Here is a 15,284-nt window from a genome sequence, read left to right as displayed (position 1 = left end):
AGTCGACATACAGTAACGAGGACTTCGGGAGCACATGAGTGTCAAAAATCTCCCGTCATGCCGCTCTATTGAGAGAAGTCTCAGAGCTGCCAACTTCTTCGCTTCTTGTCGCATTATTCGACATCCAATTTTTCGGAGCTCCAGCACGAATTCAAAGCCTCCAGGGGGAGCCGGTATATCGCCTCACCGTGGGGAAGAGTATGGCGATCCGAGTCGAGATACATACGACACAGAGCTGCCGGAATTGACGCAGAGTCTTGACTCTTTTGTGTCTTCCTTCCAGCAAGATTCCGAGGCGATTCCCGATTTCAATTCCCCTGAGACAGGCGATCAGAACCAGCGGATGAGCCTAACTGAGCCTGAACCAAGGATCAGGTTTATTCAAGCGGCCAATAGGTCTTTTTCAGCAGGCTATGTTGAAGACGATCACGTACATAACGATGACAGTCCAAATCGGGAACACCCGACTGATCCATCTAATCCGAATTCCGGCTCGACTTGGCTTTCTCGATTGAAGCTTGAGAACGATATGGCCACAAAGAACTATGAGAAGGCGAAATTGGCTCCTGGAAGCAAATGTGCCAATCGGTCAATCCTGGTGACTGGTGGCACAACTGGAATCGGCTTCGCAGTAGCCAAACGCGCCCTGCTGGAAGGAGCATCTCATGTACACATCTTTGCCGGCACCATTCCAGGAGGAGCCTATGCAGTGAAGAGACTCAAGAAGATCACTGGACTGGATGATGCGCCCGTCTCATTCTTCCTACCAGATCCCGAGCGGATGTTTCCCGTTCCCAGATTTGTATGTAAAAGACGTCGCTACTTTCGTCGGCCGAAGACTAATACCATGAAAGGAATTTAACACTCTGGTCAACTGCGCTGCTGTCCAGAATCCCACACCGCTGTCTAAATACAACTTCGACGACAAAACCTGGTACGTCAATGTGGCGTTGCCGGGATGGTTCATGAAGACCTTGTTACGGCGTTACGCCAGTATTGGAGGGAGGAAGATAGGCGGACTGGACCATCGACCGAACGAGTTAGAATCGCGGCTCAATTCGACGTCGTGGTGTTCTGTCAATCTATCAAACCTCATGGCAACTCAGGGCGGATACGGCATGCCGGAATTTGCCGCATCTCAGTCAGCTATATCTACTCTGACAAGGGTAAGTACCGATCTCTCTTTTTTGGTTGTCGCTTCGAAAAACCTGGCTTCGCAATTTTGTCTCGCAAGTCATGGCTCTGCACATTTGCATCTGCTCTGTTGAAGAAAATGCTGACACTATCCAGATGATGGTCTTGGAGTGCGGCAACGCCTACGTCAAATACAGAGATGTCATGCCGCCATTTCGCGCCAACAATCTCGTCCATGGACTCATAGATACTCCCTCGAACGATAGTGTGTAAACCTCGAAGCCGAAAAAAGTGTTCCTCTGTGCTAACGAGTATTATTCGTAGATCATATGAGCAGAGGTGTGCAAGAAGAAGTCAGACAGAAGACCCCGTTAGGTCGATTCGGCACAATGGACGAGGTGGCAGACGCTGTCATGTTTCTGCTTGACAACCCGTACGCAAACAATTGTACGTTGAATCTGGATGGCGGATTCAGCGCGAGATGAGACAACACAGGAATACCCTTCACCCTGAACTGAACCGGCGAAAAGATGTGCTGCGTCGGAGCCCGATGCTCGTGTGGTAGGTTTTCTTTGTCTCCTTTGAGACCCCTCCGGGCAACGAGCGCGGTCTCTGATTCTGGAGTCTCACCCAGCTGTTCCGTCGGTCTGCGCAAGGAACATCTGCCGGACAGCGATCCCAATGTCGGACAGGTTCTTCGCCAACGACTTCGACCACGACTAGGGATCAGCTTCTTTCCATCAAATTGACCACAACCCTCACCGCTGCGGACGCGTCATGGATGGACTCTGACGAAGTTAAGCCTTCCTTCGCAGCAGCGCCAAACATCGCGCCATCGTTGGACGATGATCTGCAGCAACCGGTCACGCAGAATTCACAGCTCGGGTGCCAGAACGCAAGAGGCACCAATGACTTCATCTCCATTCGACTGTTGTATCTCCTCGATGTAACGAGCGTTTACTTTGTTGTATAGTTGCCATTTTGAGGGGAGAGTGGATATGTAGTTGCGGATGCATATGTGGTGAAGCGTGGCCACACGAGCAGACGTACTGTGGTATGCCAGCTTCGTACAAATACACCATCAATCGATACCTACCTGAGATATCGCGATGTCTTACACCCCATAAATCTATTGCGTCAAGTTCTTCAATGGCGGAGCACAGCGTACCATATATTTAAGGAACATAAGGACAAGCTGATATCGATCTCCTATTGGAGGTGATTTCGTGATATTCTGGTCGTTTCTTCTGTTTATTTATTTGTCGATTCTCTCCTTCATGCCCGTCAGGGAAGAGATCGTATCCAACATTAGACAAGCTCATGCAGAATGCGCTGTTATATGTACATTTCATTCGTCTTCCAGCTCTTGCTGTCCATGTCGGTGGCCTCTATCTCAAAATCTCTAGCGAGATCATAGAACATGGACAAGTCCACGCGCTTGCGAGTATGCAGTCCGGGCCAAATTATGCTGGTAGGCCTATCCCTTGGCTTCGGGAACCGTCCGACTATGCAGACCATTTCCAGCTGGTTCGACAGACGCAAACACATGAATCTGTGTGGTCTTGAACGCCATCTTAGTGCCCGTTTAGTCGTCATCTGCAATCAAAAGCGTTCCGTCGTCCTCGTCAATCACGATAGCATGCATAGCTGGGTTCTTGGCGACCTCTGCATTGATAGGGCCTTGCAACTTCTTTGCTGGCGTACCAGTTGCTTCGGCTTCTTCGTCAAGTGGTCGTTTTCGTTTGCCGGTCGAGAGGGGAATCCCATTTGAGACAGCTGCATGGCCCTCACCAACCTCAGTGGCTTTGTCGCCGTCAGGAAGCGGTGCCTTCTTCGTTCTCCGTGGTATCTCAAATGTCCCGCCTTCTTTCTCAACAAGCATAATTGTCTGTGACTGGTCCTCCAACTTCTTCGCTTCTATGGCCAGTTGGAGGTCGATTCGCGGGTTCCCATCCTCATCGTCCTTGACCACGATGAAGCTCGCGTCTGAGATACTGAGCTCGGGGAGTTTCTTCTCAAGGTTATCTTCCAGATCTGGGTCGTAGATAACTCCGGCTTCGCTCAATACTGTGATTTCTTCGCCATAGCCCAGCTTCATCCGCAGGATGTCCACCACCAGATCTTTCAAGGTAGCCTTTTCGAGATCGACTTGCACTCTTGCCATAGCGACACTGCAAGCGGGGCAATCTGGGTTCGGATCTTCTAACCGATCTGTCCTTAACGCCCCATTCCAAAGCCATAACCATTTCGTTCGAGCATATTCTCCTCTCAGAACTTTGAATGCTTGCATCACGCATAAGCCTGCAACCATGGCGTTTGTAGTTGCGATAGCAGGAATGATATTGCCCGCCATTTGCTTGATGTCAAATTTTGACTTAGGGTCAATGCCGAAGATGATGGCCCGTAGATTTCCAGCAGCGGCAACAAAATCCATGGTATCGTCGTCATCCTTATCGAACGAGATCGTAGGTGGTGGTTGACCAGCCTTCGCAGCTGCTGCTTGTCCTTCAGCTAGTCGCTTCGACAAGCGAGCCAGGCTGTGTTTGAGGACGAGAAAGTTTTCTGACGCAGACCATGTCCGTTGACTATCTTCTAGGATTGAGCTGTTGAGCGTAGAAGCTTCTTGTTCGAGGACGTCGTATGACAGGGGCTCGGGCGGCTTTTTGTCTTTCCACATGTCTTCCATCTTTGCCAACCGCTCGATGTCCTCTTTGAAGACCTTGTCGAAGACCTGTTTTACGAAGTCATCCGAGGCCATTGATTCTCTGATTTTCTTCAGTGCCTGCGCCTCACGTTTGAGCTCCTCAATCTCGGCCGCATTATTTGAATCTTCTGTCTCGTCCATCTCGGGAGTCTCATCCTCGCGGACTCCGAACAGTTCCGGCAGCAAGTAGCTCTTCGCCCACACGATGCAGTGGATCGGTTGGCTGGGCGTACTTCGTATCGTGCAGACAGGATAGGAAATAGGAGTGGTCTTCGGTGTGCAATCGTAACAAGCTGTCTTGTCTTTCTTGATGACCTGGACTTGACCCTTAAAACCTGTCGTGCCAGATTCGATCAGGGGAACATCAACAGCCAAACACATCTTGTTGACGTGCCGCCGGGCATCCATGTTATCCAGCGCATTGAACACGAGGTTGAAGCTTGAAAACCATTCCAAATTGAACTGTTTATCTTTGATGTTGGCATGGTAGGCAACGAGTTTGACATTGGGGTTGAAATTCTGAGCCACCTCTTTCGCGACTAGAGCCTTGGGTCTCTTGATATGTTCTTGTCGAAAGAGGAATTGACGATTGAGGTTGCTCAGATCGATGGTATCGAGGTCAATGACATGTATTTCGCCAAAGCCGGTCAGGACGAGGTTCTTGAGGAGCTCACAGCCGATTCCGCCTGCGCCGACGAGGAGAACGCGCGACTGCGCAGGAAATGTGTTAATTCGAAGCAGGATCGAGGAACCGTCAATGATGTTCTCACCTCTCTGACGAGCCGGTGCGCTGCACCAAGCGACTGTCTGGCAAACTTTTCGCGCGGCATGATGCAACTGTGGTGATGGGTGTCTGGGTTGGAGAGGCCAGAGAGAATAAAGTAGTCTAGGCGGGGAAGGGCATGGCGTAATGTGGGCAAGTAGAACACAGGAAGAGAGGTGAAAGTGAGATCCAAGTGGAGGGAAGACTCCCTCTTGGGTAATGAGTTGTTGACAGCCAACAGCAGGGAAAGAAGAGTCCTAACCAGTAGAGTAAAGATGTAGCCAGGGAAGAAGTTGAAGCCGGTAGAGTTGCAAACAAAGATGGCTGTGATACAAGTAGCCTGACCACGCCTGACGTTGAAGGCAATGCCTATCAAAGTCTCCGGCAACGCCTAAAAAGGACCTAAGTTAGTGACCCAACGGCAAATCCCCGGGGCGCCCAAACATGGCAAAGCTGAAATCGCCAGTTAAACCTGCGCTAATGCCGAGCTAAAATCAGTGCCTTGCAGTAAATCACATGATCGTTTGGCCAGGGGGAGGTTCGTTCCGTCCAAATTATTTTTTGACCCATGCCATCAAAGTAGGATACATATCAATAAGCCACTTCCACCTGTTAAACACCGACGTGGAACGAAGGGAGGTACAGGCACAGAGGGAGGATGTCAGATGATGAAGCCGACCCGGAACTTCTAGCTCTCCTCCGCCAATCCCTGGGTCTGGGACCTGGTATTTCCACCGCTCCTCCATCCACAGGGGTATTGAAATCAGCCCAGTACATTTGCGACAATGCCATCGACGTAGCTATATCTTCCGGCGGCACCAAAACCGCGGCAGAGACAATATGGGGCCTCATGCAGGCAAAGCGGTATTCCACCGAGACGTGGTCGTCCCATGAGCTCCACCCGAAAACCAAAGACGAGGCGACTGTCAATTTCATCTTCACCATGAACCTGCTCAATTTCTCCTTCTGGTCCGAATTACCGCCAGAGGAACGATTCACGGTCGAGTACAGAGGTCACCGGTGGACGGGATACTGGTCTCTCGTGGCCGCCCTCCAGCGAGCATTAGATGAAGGTACGTTCGGCCAGTCACACGACCCCTTTACTCCCGTGTCTCTTCAGCCTTGTCAATGGCATACTCATCTTGCTGCGTCGTCCAGGGTACCCAATCACCACGCCATGCTTCTGGACCGACCTCGAGTCCTGCCCGGACACAGTTCTGCATCATGTCTTCCGCTCTGCCACGTCCGAGCCCATCCCGCTTCTATCCCAGCGCATCTCGATTCTCCGCGAAGCCGGCACCATCCTCCATGACTCCTTCGACTCCCGCCCACTCAACCTGATCAATCGCGCCGAAAACTCCGCCTCACACCTCGTCAACCTGCTGGTTCAGTACTTTCCCAACTTCCGCGACACAGCCACCTTCCACGACCGCGAAGTCCGGCTCTACAAGCGCGCTCAGATCCTTGCCGCCGACCTATGGGCCTGCTTCAACGGCTCATCCTACGGTTCGTTCGACGACATCGATGCATTGACCATGTTCGCCGACTATCGCATTCCGCAAATGCTCCAGGGGCTTCATTGCCTGTGGTACTCACCGCGGCTGGAGTCGCGGATCGCTCGACTAGAGCAGTTCGCGCCTGGCGAGGCTATGGAAGTCGAGATCCGCGGGTGTAGCATCTGGTGCGTCGAGCTGCTTCGCCGGGAAATCGAGCGGCACCATCCCGAGGCCAAGGGCAAGGTCAACGCCGTCTTGATTGATTTTTTCTTGTATGATACCTGTAAAGAAATGGAGAAGAGAGGGCAGTGTGATGGTATGCTGCCCCATCACCGGACAAGATCTATCTTTTATTGATTGGATTGATGTCACGGTAACTAGATTAGACTCGCTGCAAGGCTGGAGGTCGTCGGCAATTTGGTTTGCTTCATTAGACTAGAAAAGGCGTTGAGTGCCCCCGTCCAAAAATTATCAATACTGGAATAGAAATTCCTTCGTCTTCATCGTACCGATATCTGAGTTCTTCAGCCCGGCGTCACTTTCTGAATGTATGCTGTAAGAAATGAAAACGCTTTTGTGCTCGGAAACCAACATACACCAACCAATGCGCTGTCCCGCTTAACGTGTATCAGACTCAACGGTCTCCTTCAATCGGCGTGCTCGTTCCCTTGGACCGCATACTAAACGGAGCCAAGACTTTCTTCGCCTCCCATATCCGCCATGCTAAATTCTCTACCTTGCCATCCGCTTTGACAACTTCTGGGGCAAATTCGATTCCAAACATGTGATGAATGGCGTAGACAACTCTCCTAGCATACCTGCCATCTCGATCGACAAGGCTTCCAAATGGCTCTGAAGCAGTGCTGGGCGCGATGTTGGGATCGCGATCGAAACAATTCTGCACGATAGGGAGAAGTGTGCTTTCAATGGATCGTCTGATCAAGACGTCATTCTGCGTCAACATGGCAGTCGTGGACGAGGTGTCGTTGTCCAAGCCTTCAAGGTCATCTTCGCTGAAACGCGGGATGTGGACCTCGAAAGGCCGTGAAATCGCCATCACGTTGTGCTTGCCGTTGTGGTGGTAGCGGAACTCAAACACACCTTGTGTCCACCAGAGCTTGTCTCCAGAGAAAATCATCTCACCGGTCATACATTCTTTTTCGGCGCCATCTTCACCCTTGGTCGTCGACTTGACGTTGCTTGAGATGATGCCTTTCTCGGAGTTCAGTAAGTCGTACTCGTGGCGATTAGTGGCAACCCATCGTCCCGACGATGATATGGTGGTAATTTCGCGGGAGGCATTGTCAGTGACCATGTATAGCCCAACCCAGTCCTTCTTTCCGTGATTGAGAGGCGCTGTCCATTTCACTTTGATCGGGGCACCGTACTCGAAAAGGAGGGCTTTCTCTCCGGCTGTATGCTGAACAGGCGTCCTGGCCATTTCCGACTCTTTGTCGCTCGAGCGCTGAGAGTCAACCAAGGCAGATGCGGGCGTGCCTTCGATTTCTAATTTGTAGTCCTTTGGGTTGAGACCGACGACCTCGGGTTCCACTTTTGTGATGGTAATGCGAGCTGTGTGCTTAGGGATGATGTCCTTGACATCCTGCACGATGCTGGTGACGCCTGCAGCCAGCTTCGGTCTTACCGCATCGAAGAAGTCGTCGAGGTAGTCGAAGGTCTCGTCCAACATCTTGTCCATTCCATCCTGCCACTGTCGCAGAGGCGGTGGCAGTGATCTGCGAAGACTTCTGACCAGTCCGGCATCTTGTCGGAGACTACGACCATAAAGTTTCTGCATGTGAGGTCGTTCGACATACTGGATGAATGCTAAGCTCAGGGTGTGGCTGAGCAGCGCCAGACAGAAAATCGCTTTGCTGCCAGTGATAAGAGCCACACCCCAGACACCGGCCAGCCCGAGTACTCGTTCCGGGTTGTTGAGGAATCGGTATATGCCGCCGTATGTCAGCTTGGGATAGTGATCGAAGAAGAAATCTCCAAAGAACCATCCGAACTCGCCGAGCTGATCGTAGATGCTGAAGGATACCCATACTTGAAGAGCAATCAACCCCAAGCCAATGACGTGTTTCAAGAGGACAAGACCGTAATCCCAATTTGTTGGCATCGTGTACATCTTCCATGCTGCCGCAGCAAACCAAGCATAGCAGAGGGTCATGCTGAGATGATAGGTACCCTTCCACTGCCTCCATGCCTCACCAGTACTCTCGCCGTATTTGAGAAAATGTCTGGTCCACTTCTTCCTGGAAGACTGCCTATTAAGCAGATATCCAATGCCAGCGGAATACCAGATCCGCCAGATCGCAGCGTTGATGACAAAGAACGCTTGGTAAAATGTGGTGTTTGGTGTGAGCATGGTCAAGCAGAAGATGTAGATTTGCAAAACGAATACGGCAGAGTCGGTCGTTCGATAGAAGTCGATGTTGCTTATGCCCAGGAGATTGTGCGTTTGGGATGGTTGCGCATGGGCTGGATGGGGCCAGACATCGTCGGTGGTACTCAAGTCAGTCGCATTCTTTTCTCCGTTTGCTGCTATCGGCAATTGGTTGACAGATTTCCGTGGCGGTGGAGAGCTGTAGGTACGCTCGATGTGCGGGCTTTCGACCAAGATCAGGAAAGCGAATTGGGCAGCGTGAGCGATAATTGAGATGAAGAGTACTTTGTAGCTGGCGGCCATGAGGGAGGTGCCATAGTATCCAACATATCCTATCGAGTACATGGGATGAGGGGCCATTTCGAAAACCCCATCAAAGGTCAATTCCTGATCGATCAGGTAGAAGAAATCACCCCAATACCAGGCGTAATCTTTGACTACCCGATGGGCGTCCAACTTGACCCACAAATTGAAGACAAAGAGGGACATGCCGCCGATCCAACGAAAGGCCGTCATAAGGACTGATTCTCCGATCGGACGATGAGCACACGCCACCGCGAAGAGCATGTATGTAACGAAATCGCACATCAAGATGAGATCGACGAAACGGCGGAACACCAACCAGGTATTGTATTCAATGGGAGCAGTGTCGAAGTTGTAGTCTCTCGGGATCTTTGTCTCGAGTTCGCGTTTGATAAAGGCTCTCAATTTCGGATGAGGATTCTCACCGTTCGAGGCGCTGGGAAATATCTTAGTTCTGCGTGCCCATCGGACAAGCATTTTATGGTGAGATTGCATATGCAGAAGGTAGCCGATACCAATGTTGTAGCCCGCTCTCCAGAATAGGAAAAAGGCCGCAAGGGTAGGTCTTCGATATGGGCCAGGAAGAATCCACGCCAGGATGATATGCATCAGAAGAATGAAGAGGACCACCAGGTCTCCACGATTCTTGGGCTCAGTGGGTGAGAGCAATTGCGACACCATGTCATGTGTGGTTGGCACAGTAAACACTATAGGAGAGTTAGCTGGCCACTAGGAGATCTGACAGAAGGCAGGTACCGGTTCCATCTGGCGTGCGACCGAAAGTCTTTCTGTCTTCTTCCTGCTTGTCGGATTTTTCCTCGGCAGCATTGAGGTCCAAGACTGCCTGTCTAGCTTCTTCTTGAGTATTAGCGTGAATTGGGGCATTCCTCTGGCGCAGGCCCTCAGCCGCAGATTCAGTAGAAGAGTCCATGTTTCAGTGTTGAACCACTGATTTTCGTAACCCAAATTGACCGGATAGAAGGAGAGGATGTGTCTGTAGCTGTAACACCACAGACACAGAAGGGTTGGTGAAAACAAAAGCAGTGGCCTATGGGCAACAGTAGTTCCTTTTCCATGTGTCTATTTGGAAACAAATCATCACAAGGGAAGCAGAGGCAGTGGAAAGTGGGCAAGAAGAAGCTGGCTAAGGACAGAGGGGCCTTGGCCAGTAGCTGCAAATTGAAGACGTGCCCTCCCGGTGCTGCTCTCGGTCACGTGCATTGCCAACACTGCTGTCGGGGAAGCTGGACCATGACGCCATGTCCATGTGCGGCATGGTCCAACAATTGGACGAGGTCCGACGGACTATGCACCCACGAAAAGACAACCCAGACTTGTGCATATGCCGACCTGATGATGATGATGGAAGGACCATGAGAAGGTTGATCCGTGTGTCCGTGGACATTTTAGCATTTCAAAGAGGAGGAGGGGTTGTGCAAGGCTGGCAGACAAGGCTGAAGGCGCTCATGGTGGGCTGATGGTTGCCCCTCGCTTGGACCAATCAGCTTCATTTTCCTCATTACCAATCCATGACTTTTGCCGCTACCAGAACCAGTGCATCCCAGCCTGCGCTTTACAGGATTTGCTCATGAATTAATTACACCCTCCCTTCATCCACACTGTAAGGTACCTCCAACTGGGCTAGAGAATGGCCCCTTCTTTCCAAGAGCCGCTCAATGAGGCGCTCGAGGCACCTTTGAAGAACAAACCAGATTTGGTGGCCCCGGAACCTGGTTCGTGATCCATTTCCATTTCCTTTGGAATCTACGACGAGGCTAATAGTAAGTAACAGAACACTGCCCAGGTCCTGAATCCGAACAAGCCGGACAAGGCGACGCCTGCAATGGCTGCCCAAATCAAGCCATCTGCGCCTCTGCGCCAAAAGGTCCTGATCCCGACATTCCACTCATCACCGAACGCCTGGCTGAAATAAGACACAAGATTTTGGTCTTATCAGGAAAAGGAGGAGTGGGCAAGTCGACATTTTCGTCCCTCTTATCACATGCGTTTGCCGCGAACCCCGATTCAACTGTAGGAATCATGGACACCGATATCTGCGGACCCTCTATACCAAAGATGATGGGCGTTGAGAGTGAAACAATACATGTGAGCAATGCTGGTTGGAGTCCGGTCTGGGTAACGGATAATTTGGGCGTGATGAGCGTCCAATTCATGCTACCGAACCGAGATGATGCGGTCATATGGCGTGGCCCGAAGAAAAATGGATTGATCAAGCAATTTTTGAAGGACGTCGAATGGGGCGAGCTGGATTACCTGATCGTGGACACCCCTCCGGGCACCTCAGACGAGCATCTGTCTGTGAATTCATTTTTGAAGGAATCGGGCGTGGACGGAGCCGTGGTTGTTACCACTCCACAGGAAGTTTCATTGTTGGACGTGAGAAAAGAGATCGACTTCTGCCGGAAAGCAGGCATTCGTGTTCTGGGATTGGTCGAGAACATGTCTGGCTTCGTTTGTCCCAAATGTACCCACGAGTCTCAGATATTCCGAGCAACAACGGGAGGAGGCCAGAAACTGTGTCAGGATATGGGCATTCCTTTCCTTGGATCAGTGCCTCTTGATCCTCGAATAGGCATGGCCTGCGACCTTGGAGAAAGCTTCATGGACAGTTATCCGGATAGCCCGGCCTGTAAAGCATTGCGACAGGTTGTGAGGTCGGTCGGCAAACTGATTGGAGAGGATCCCGACGAAGTTCTACCAGACGGGCCGATATGAGACAGGAAATGGCTTTTACGTTCCCGATTTCCCTCTACTGCAACTTCATCTACTCGTGCCACGAGCACCAGATCGCATACCTGCCTCTAACACAGGTTCGACATCACCGAAACCCTCCCCGTGTCCTCGTGCAGCGCGACGAAGAAGGCACTTCTGCTCTTACATATGGGGCCATGCTGCCACCAGCCGCAGTTGCGTGAGGCGAAAGTTATACGCATGGAAGATCCATACGTGGAGGGCATCACTCCGAGTACGACGACGTGGACGAATTATCCCGGCGCCTTGCTGTCGTCCAGCGTGGCACAGCTATCACGCGCCTTTTTGGATAGATATGGGGCAACATCAGTCGAGCGACATCCAACCCTCCAGATGAGACTTGGAGCCCGAGGTATTGCGCGAGGCAGGAGGTGTCTATTCCTGAAAACTGGAGGGTCAATGACGAGGCCGCGTAGACTGCGGGCCAAGGTTCATAGCACAAACAGCAGGTTCTGTCGAGGAAAAGTCCCAGTAGCATGTTATCTGAGACGGCCCACGGGGACATGGGTAGCACGGCGGCTGAAGGTCAGTGATGACAAGACTCGATAGCTTCTATGGCGACCTCCGGATGCGATGCCGGGGAGCACTTTCTTTGCAGGGAAAAGACGAGTCGAGGTGATGCCAAGGCCCAGGATGGCAGGTGACATGCTGAAGGTGGCCTCGGTGGAGGTGGATTGTCACTCTCGAAACTTCACTTCTCCTGCATGTTTCATCTTCTCAAACTCGCCCCTTTTTTCCCTTCTTCACAATCCTCACCGAATCGATCAGAATCTGATGCGTCCGCTTCCCGCATGGCGTCCTTCAGCTTCCTCTCTAGAACCTGCAAAGATCTCCACCGCCAGCAGCCTCGTCGCTCACGATCGCGGCCCATGCTCTCCCATTGACCCATGGTTGGTTGTATAGCTCCCCAGCTGTCACACCCTTGCAATTTGTGGAGAGCTTTCTTTTCGAAACCCAGATCCATATCGAGCGCCACTGTTGACTTGTTCGTCTACACATCCTGAGACGTGCAATAGCCCACCTGATGGCGTGGCCATATCCATCCGCCACGATTCGAGACAAGGCCGGGCACTACATGCTGTGTCTCTTGTTCTTGTTAAAATGTTTGCTTTCGGTCCAGTTCTTCGTTACTTCTGCGTTGTTGGCTATCAAGCCTCGTATCCTTCCTTTTCGACTGTTATCTTTCCTTTACATACCGGGGGCAGGTCCTTCATTATCCTTTCTCGCTTTCACGTTCTCTCAGCTTCGCAGCGCGAAGTCTCTTGCTATTCGTTTTCACTCCTTATTGTGCATAATCGCTAGTCGATCTCTACCATCACCATGCTTCGGCTTCAGATATTGTTCTTGACGCTCCTTTTCATCAGCACCGCTTTTTCGACGCCTATAAGGCAAAAACAGAAGCGCTCTTTTAAGCTCCCCCGGATAGCACAATCTAACTACGAGCCGAACGGAAAAGCAGCGTACAAACGAGCGTTGTTCAAGTTCGGGTTTGGCGAAATCAGTTTTCAGCCCAATGGTGAGATAGCCACCAGAATCCAAGCAGCAACCAATGCTTCCATTGATGCCACTGAGGATGGGGAGACCAGCGCAACGCCATCACAAAATGACGCGCAGTTCCTGTCCCCTGTGAACGTTGGTGGACAGACCCTGGTCATGAACTTTGACAGCGGGTCATCGGATTTGTACGACGACCATGATCATTGACGCTTTCACTGCATCGAACTAACTATTCCTTCTAGCTGGGTCTTCAACACCAACCTTGACACCGCCGCTCAACAAGGTCATACCATTTACGATCCTACAAAATCGAACGCATCCCAATCACTCACGGGAAGCACATTCAATATCAGCTACGGCGATGGCTCGTTCGCTTCCGGCCCTGTCGGCGTCGACACAGTCGACATTGGCGGCTCCACAGTCAATGCCCAAGCTATTGGCCTACCCGACACTGTCTCTGACAGCTTCATTAGCAATACCGCATCCAACGGCCTCGTTGGTCTCGCATTTAGCCAGCTCAATACCATCGAACCACAACCACAAAAGACATTCTTCGACAACGTTATGGCAGACCTGACCCAGCCGGTGTTCACTGCGCAGCTCCTATCCAACGCTGCTGGCTCCTACGAATTCGGGAATATTGATAGCAGTCTGTTTTCGGGCCAGCTCCAGACCGCCGCCGTGGACTCCTCCAGTGGCTTTTGGCAGGTCGCGTCAACGTCGGCTGTTGTTTCCGGCCAGACGATTGATATCGCCGGTGGCTCTGCGATCCTCGATACCGGCACTTCGCTCATGCTGGTAGCGGATGAAATGGTGGTTGGATACTGGAACAATGTTGATGGTGCGCAGCTGAATCAACAGGCGGGCGGGATCATCTTCCCTTGCAACGCGGACCTGCCCGACATCCAAGTGGCTATTGGAGACAACCTTGCCACCGTCAGTGGTGCGAACATGAACTTTGCCAACGTCGGGACTGATTCTCAGACTGGTGAAAACTGTAAGTGCCTCTCAAGACCCCATGACTTGGTTCTCAGATGCTGACTGTTGTATTTAGTTTGCTTTGGTGGTCTGCAGTCAAACCAAGGCCTTCCCTTCTCAATCTATGGCGACGTCTTTTTCAGATCCAACTTTGTCGTTTTTGACGGCTCAGGGCCATCGGCCAGCTTCGCGCCACACGCATAGTATGAGAAGCAAATTGCATAGAATAAAACAAGGAATGATACCATAGCCATATATTGTGCATTGTTTGTGCATAGCGATGGAGTTGCTCGTGTTTTGTTCAATGAGCTGTGTGCTTTGCTAGCACCTTCACTTCTGCATGGTATATTTGCATTCATTATAGCAACAGATGAGTGATGACAATGTGCTTGAAAGACATGAGACATGACAATGAAAGTGCGTTGACAAACCAATTGGACAGAAAGCATTGAGTCCAAAGGAGCCATCAACCCTGGGACGAGTTGATTGCGATAACAGCATCGCCACATCCATGTCCTGTGCGGCAGCCGGTCACTCGAATTGTAGTCGCCTGGAATTCTCAGGCGCCGTGCCAAGTAGATTTGATAAAGACCGAGCTTGGTCTTTCAGGTACTGCCAGGTATGGTACGAATAGACAAAGTGGCAGTAAGAAGACCTGTGCTCTGGGCACTCATTCCAGCGAATGGACGAGACACGAACTTGCCGGGCTCTTGCAGCATCCGTTTGCATCTCTAGCGCCTCATTCTCAATTCGTCTCAGCTGCTGTGGAATTCGGGCTCCGATGCGGTTCATGGTCTTGATGAACTTGTCCAGTTTTTGGCAGCTCGGCAAGTAGCCGAACAAGACTCTGGATTCTAGGTCGCCACGCCGCATTCCTTTTGAGAACGTCAGCTGTGTTTCAGATTCATCGATCTCGTTTATTGGTCGATTTTCGGATTCCATTGCACCAGTCTCATGGAATTCCACACGCCATCTAGCTAGGCGATGGGGCAAGGCTGGGTGCCTTAAAGTGTTCTTGATCTGGCTGTCTTCCTCAGCAAACAATCTCTTCCTCCGTGTAGCATCAGCAATGAAACGGATAGAATGGTTGCCCGGGGCAAAACTTTGCTGGCATGGATTCACCACCATAGCCGCAACGAGCAAGAAACCTTGGGAGGGAGCAATGCGGCTGGGCGCAACCTCATCAGCCAGCCTCCGGAACAGCAGCTAGCCAAGCTGTACCACCTTACTTTCCCAGGTCAGGCCAAA

General features: G+C 51.4%; 6 protein-coding genes across 6 annotated transcripts; 4 read left to right on the top strand and 2 right to left on the bottom strand.

Annotated features, from left to right (window-relative positions):
* Positions 1-10: 10 nt before the first annotated feature.
* PV05_00631 (uncharacterized protein) lies at positions 11-2,329 on the top strand. The gene is made up of 4 exons (XM_013465545.1): positions 11-802; positions 855-1,166; positions 1,291-1,399; positions 1,459-2,329. The coding sequence occupies exons 1-4, from the start codon at positions 35-37 to the stop codon at positions 1,617-1,619; spliced, it is 1,350 nt and encodes a 449-aa protein (XP_013320999.1). The 5' UTR covers positions 11-34; the 3' UTR covers positions 1,620-2,329.
* On the bottom strand, positions 2,326-4,907 carry PV05_00630 (uncharacterized protein). Its single transcript, XM_013465544.1, has 2 exons — positions 4,609-4,907; positions 2,326-4,549 (listed from the first exon to the last, which is right to left on the bottom strand). The coding sequence occupies exons 1-2, from the start codon at positions 4,666-4,668 to the stop codon at positions 2,720-2,722; spliced, it is 1,890 nt and encodes a 629-aa protein (XP_013320998.1). The 5' UTR covers positions 4,669-4,907; the 3' UTR covers positions 2,326-2,719.
* Positions 4,908-5,170: 263 nt separating this feature from the next.
* PV05_00629 (uncharacterized protein) lies at positions 5,171-6,575 on the top strand. Its single transcript, XM_013465543.1, has 2 exons — positions 5,171-5,674; positions 5,760-6,575. The coding sequence occupies exons 1-2, from the start codon at positions 5,260-5,262 to the stop codon at positions 6,452-6,454; spliced, it is 1,110 nt and encodes a 369-aa protein (XP_013320997.1). The 5' UTR covers positions 5,171-5,259; the 3' UTR covers positions 6,455-6,575.
* Positions 6,576-6,625: 50 nt separating this feature from the next.
* Positions 6,626-9,966, bottom strand: PV05_00628 (uncharacterized protein). Its single transcript, XM_013465542.1, has 2 exons — positions 9,546-9,966; positions 6,626-9,496 (listed from the first exon to the last, which is right to left on the bottom strand). Exons 1-2 carry the CDS (start codon positions 9,718-9,720, stop codon positions 6,732-6,734), a joined length of 2,940 nt encoding a protein of 979 aa, XP_013320996.1. The 5' UTR covers positions 9,721-9,966; the 3' UTR covers positions 6,626-6,731.
* Positions 9,967-10,350: 384 nt separating this feature from the next.
* Positions 10,351-12,342, top strand: PV05_00627 (cytosolic Fe-S cluster assembly factor nbp35). Its single transcript, XM_013465541.1, has 2 exons — positions 10,351-10,522; positions 10,582-12,342. Exons 1-2 carry the CDS (start codon positions 10,438-10,440, stop codon positions 11,523-11,525), a joined length of 1,029 nt encoding a protein of 342 aa, XP_013320995.1. The 5' UTR covers positions 10,351-10,437; the 3' UTR covers positions 11,526-12,342.
* Positions 12,343-12,653: 311 nt separating this feature from the next.
* Positions 12,654-14,467, top strand: PV05_00626 (uncharacterized protein). The gene is made up of 3 exons (XM_013465540.1): positions 12,654-13,243; positions 13,301-14,055; positions 14,113-14,467. The coding sequence occupies exons 1-3, from the start codon at positions 12,882-12,884 to the stop codon at positions 14,238-14,240; spliced, it is 1,245 nt and encodes a 414-aa protein (XP_013320994.1). The 5' UTR covers positions 12,654-12,881; the 3' UTR covers positions 14,241-14,467.
* The last annotated feature ends 817 nt before the right edge of the window (positions 14,468-15,284 follow it).

This window comes from Exophiala xenobiotica (genome assembly GCF_000835505.1).
Source record: "Exophiala xenobiotica strain CBS 118157 unplaced genomic scaffold supercont1.1, whole genome shotgun sequence".
In the NCBI taxonomy this organism is placed as follows: domain Eukaryota; kingdom Fungi; phylum Ascomycota; class Eurotiomycetes; order Chaetothyriales; family Herpotrichiellaceae; genus Exophiala; species Exophiala xenobiotica.
This window is presented reverse-complemented; position numbering and strand designations above follow the sequence as displayed.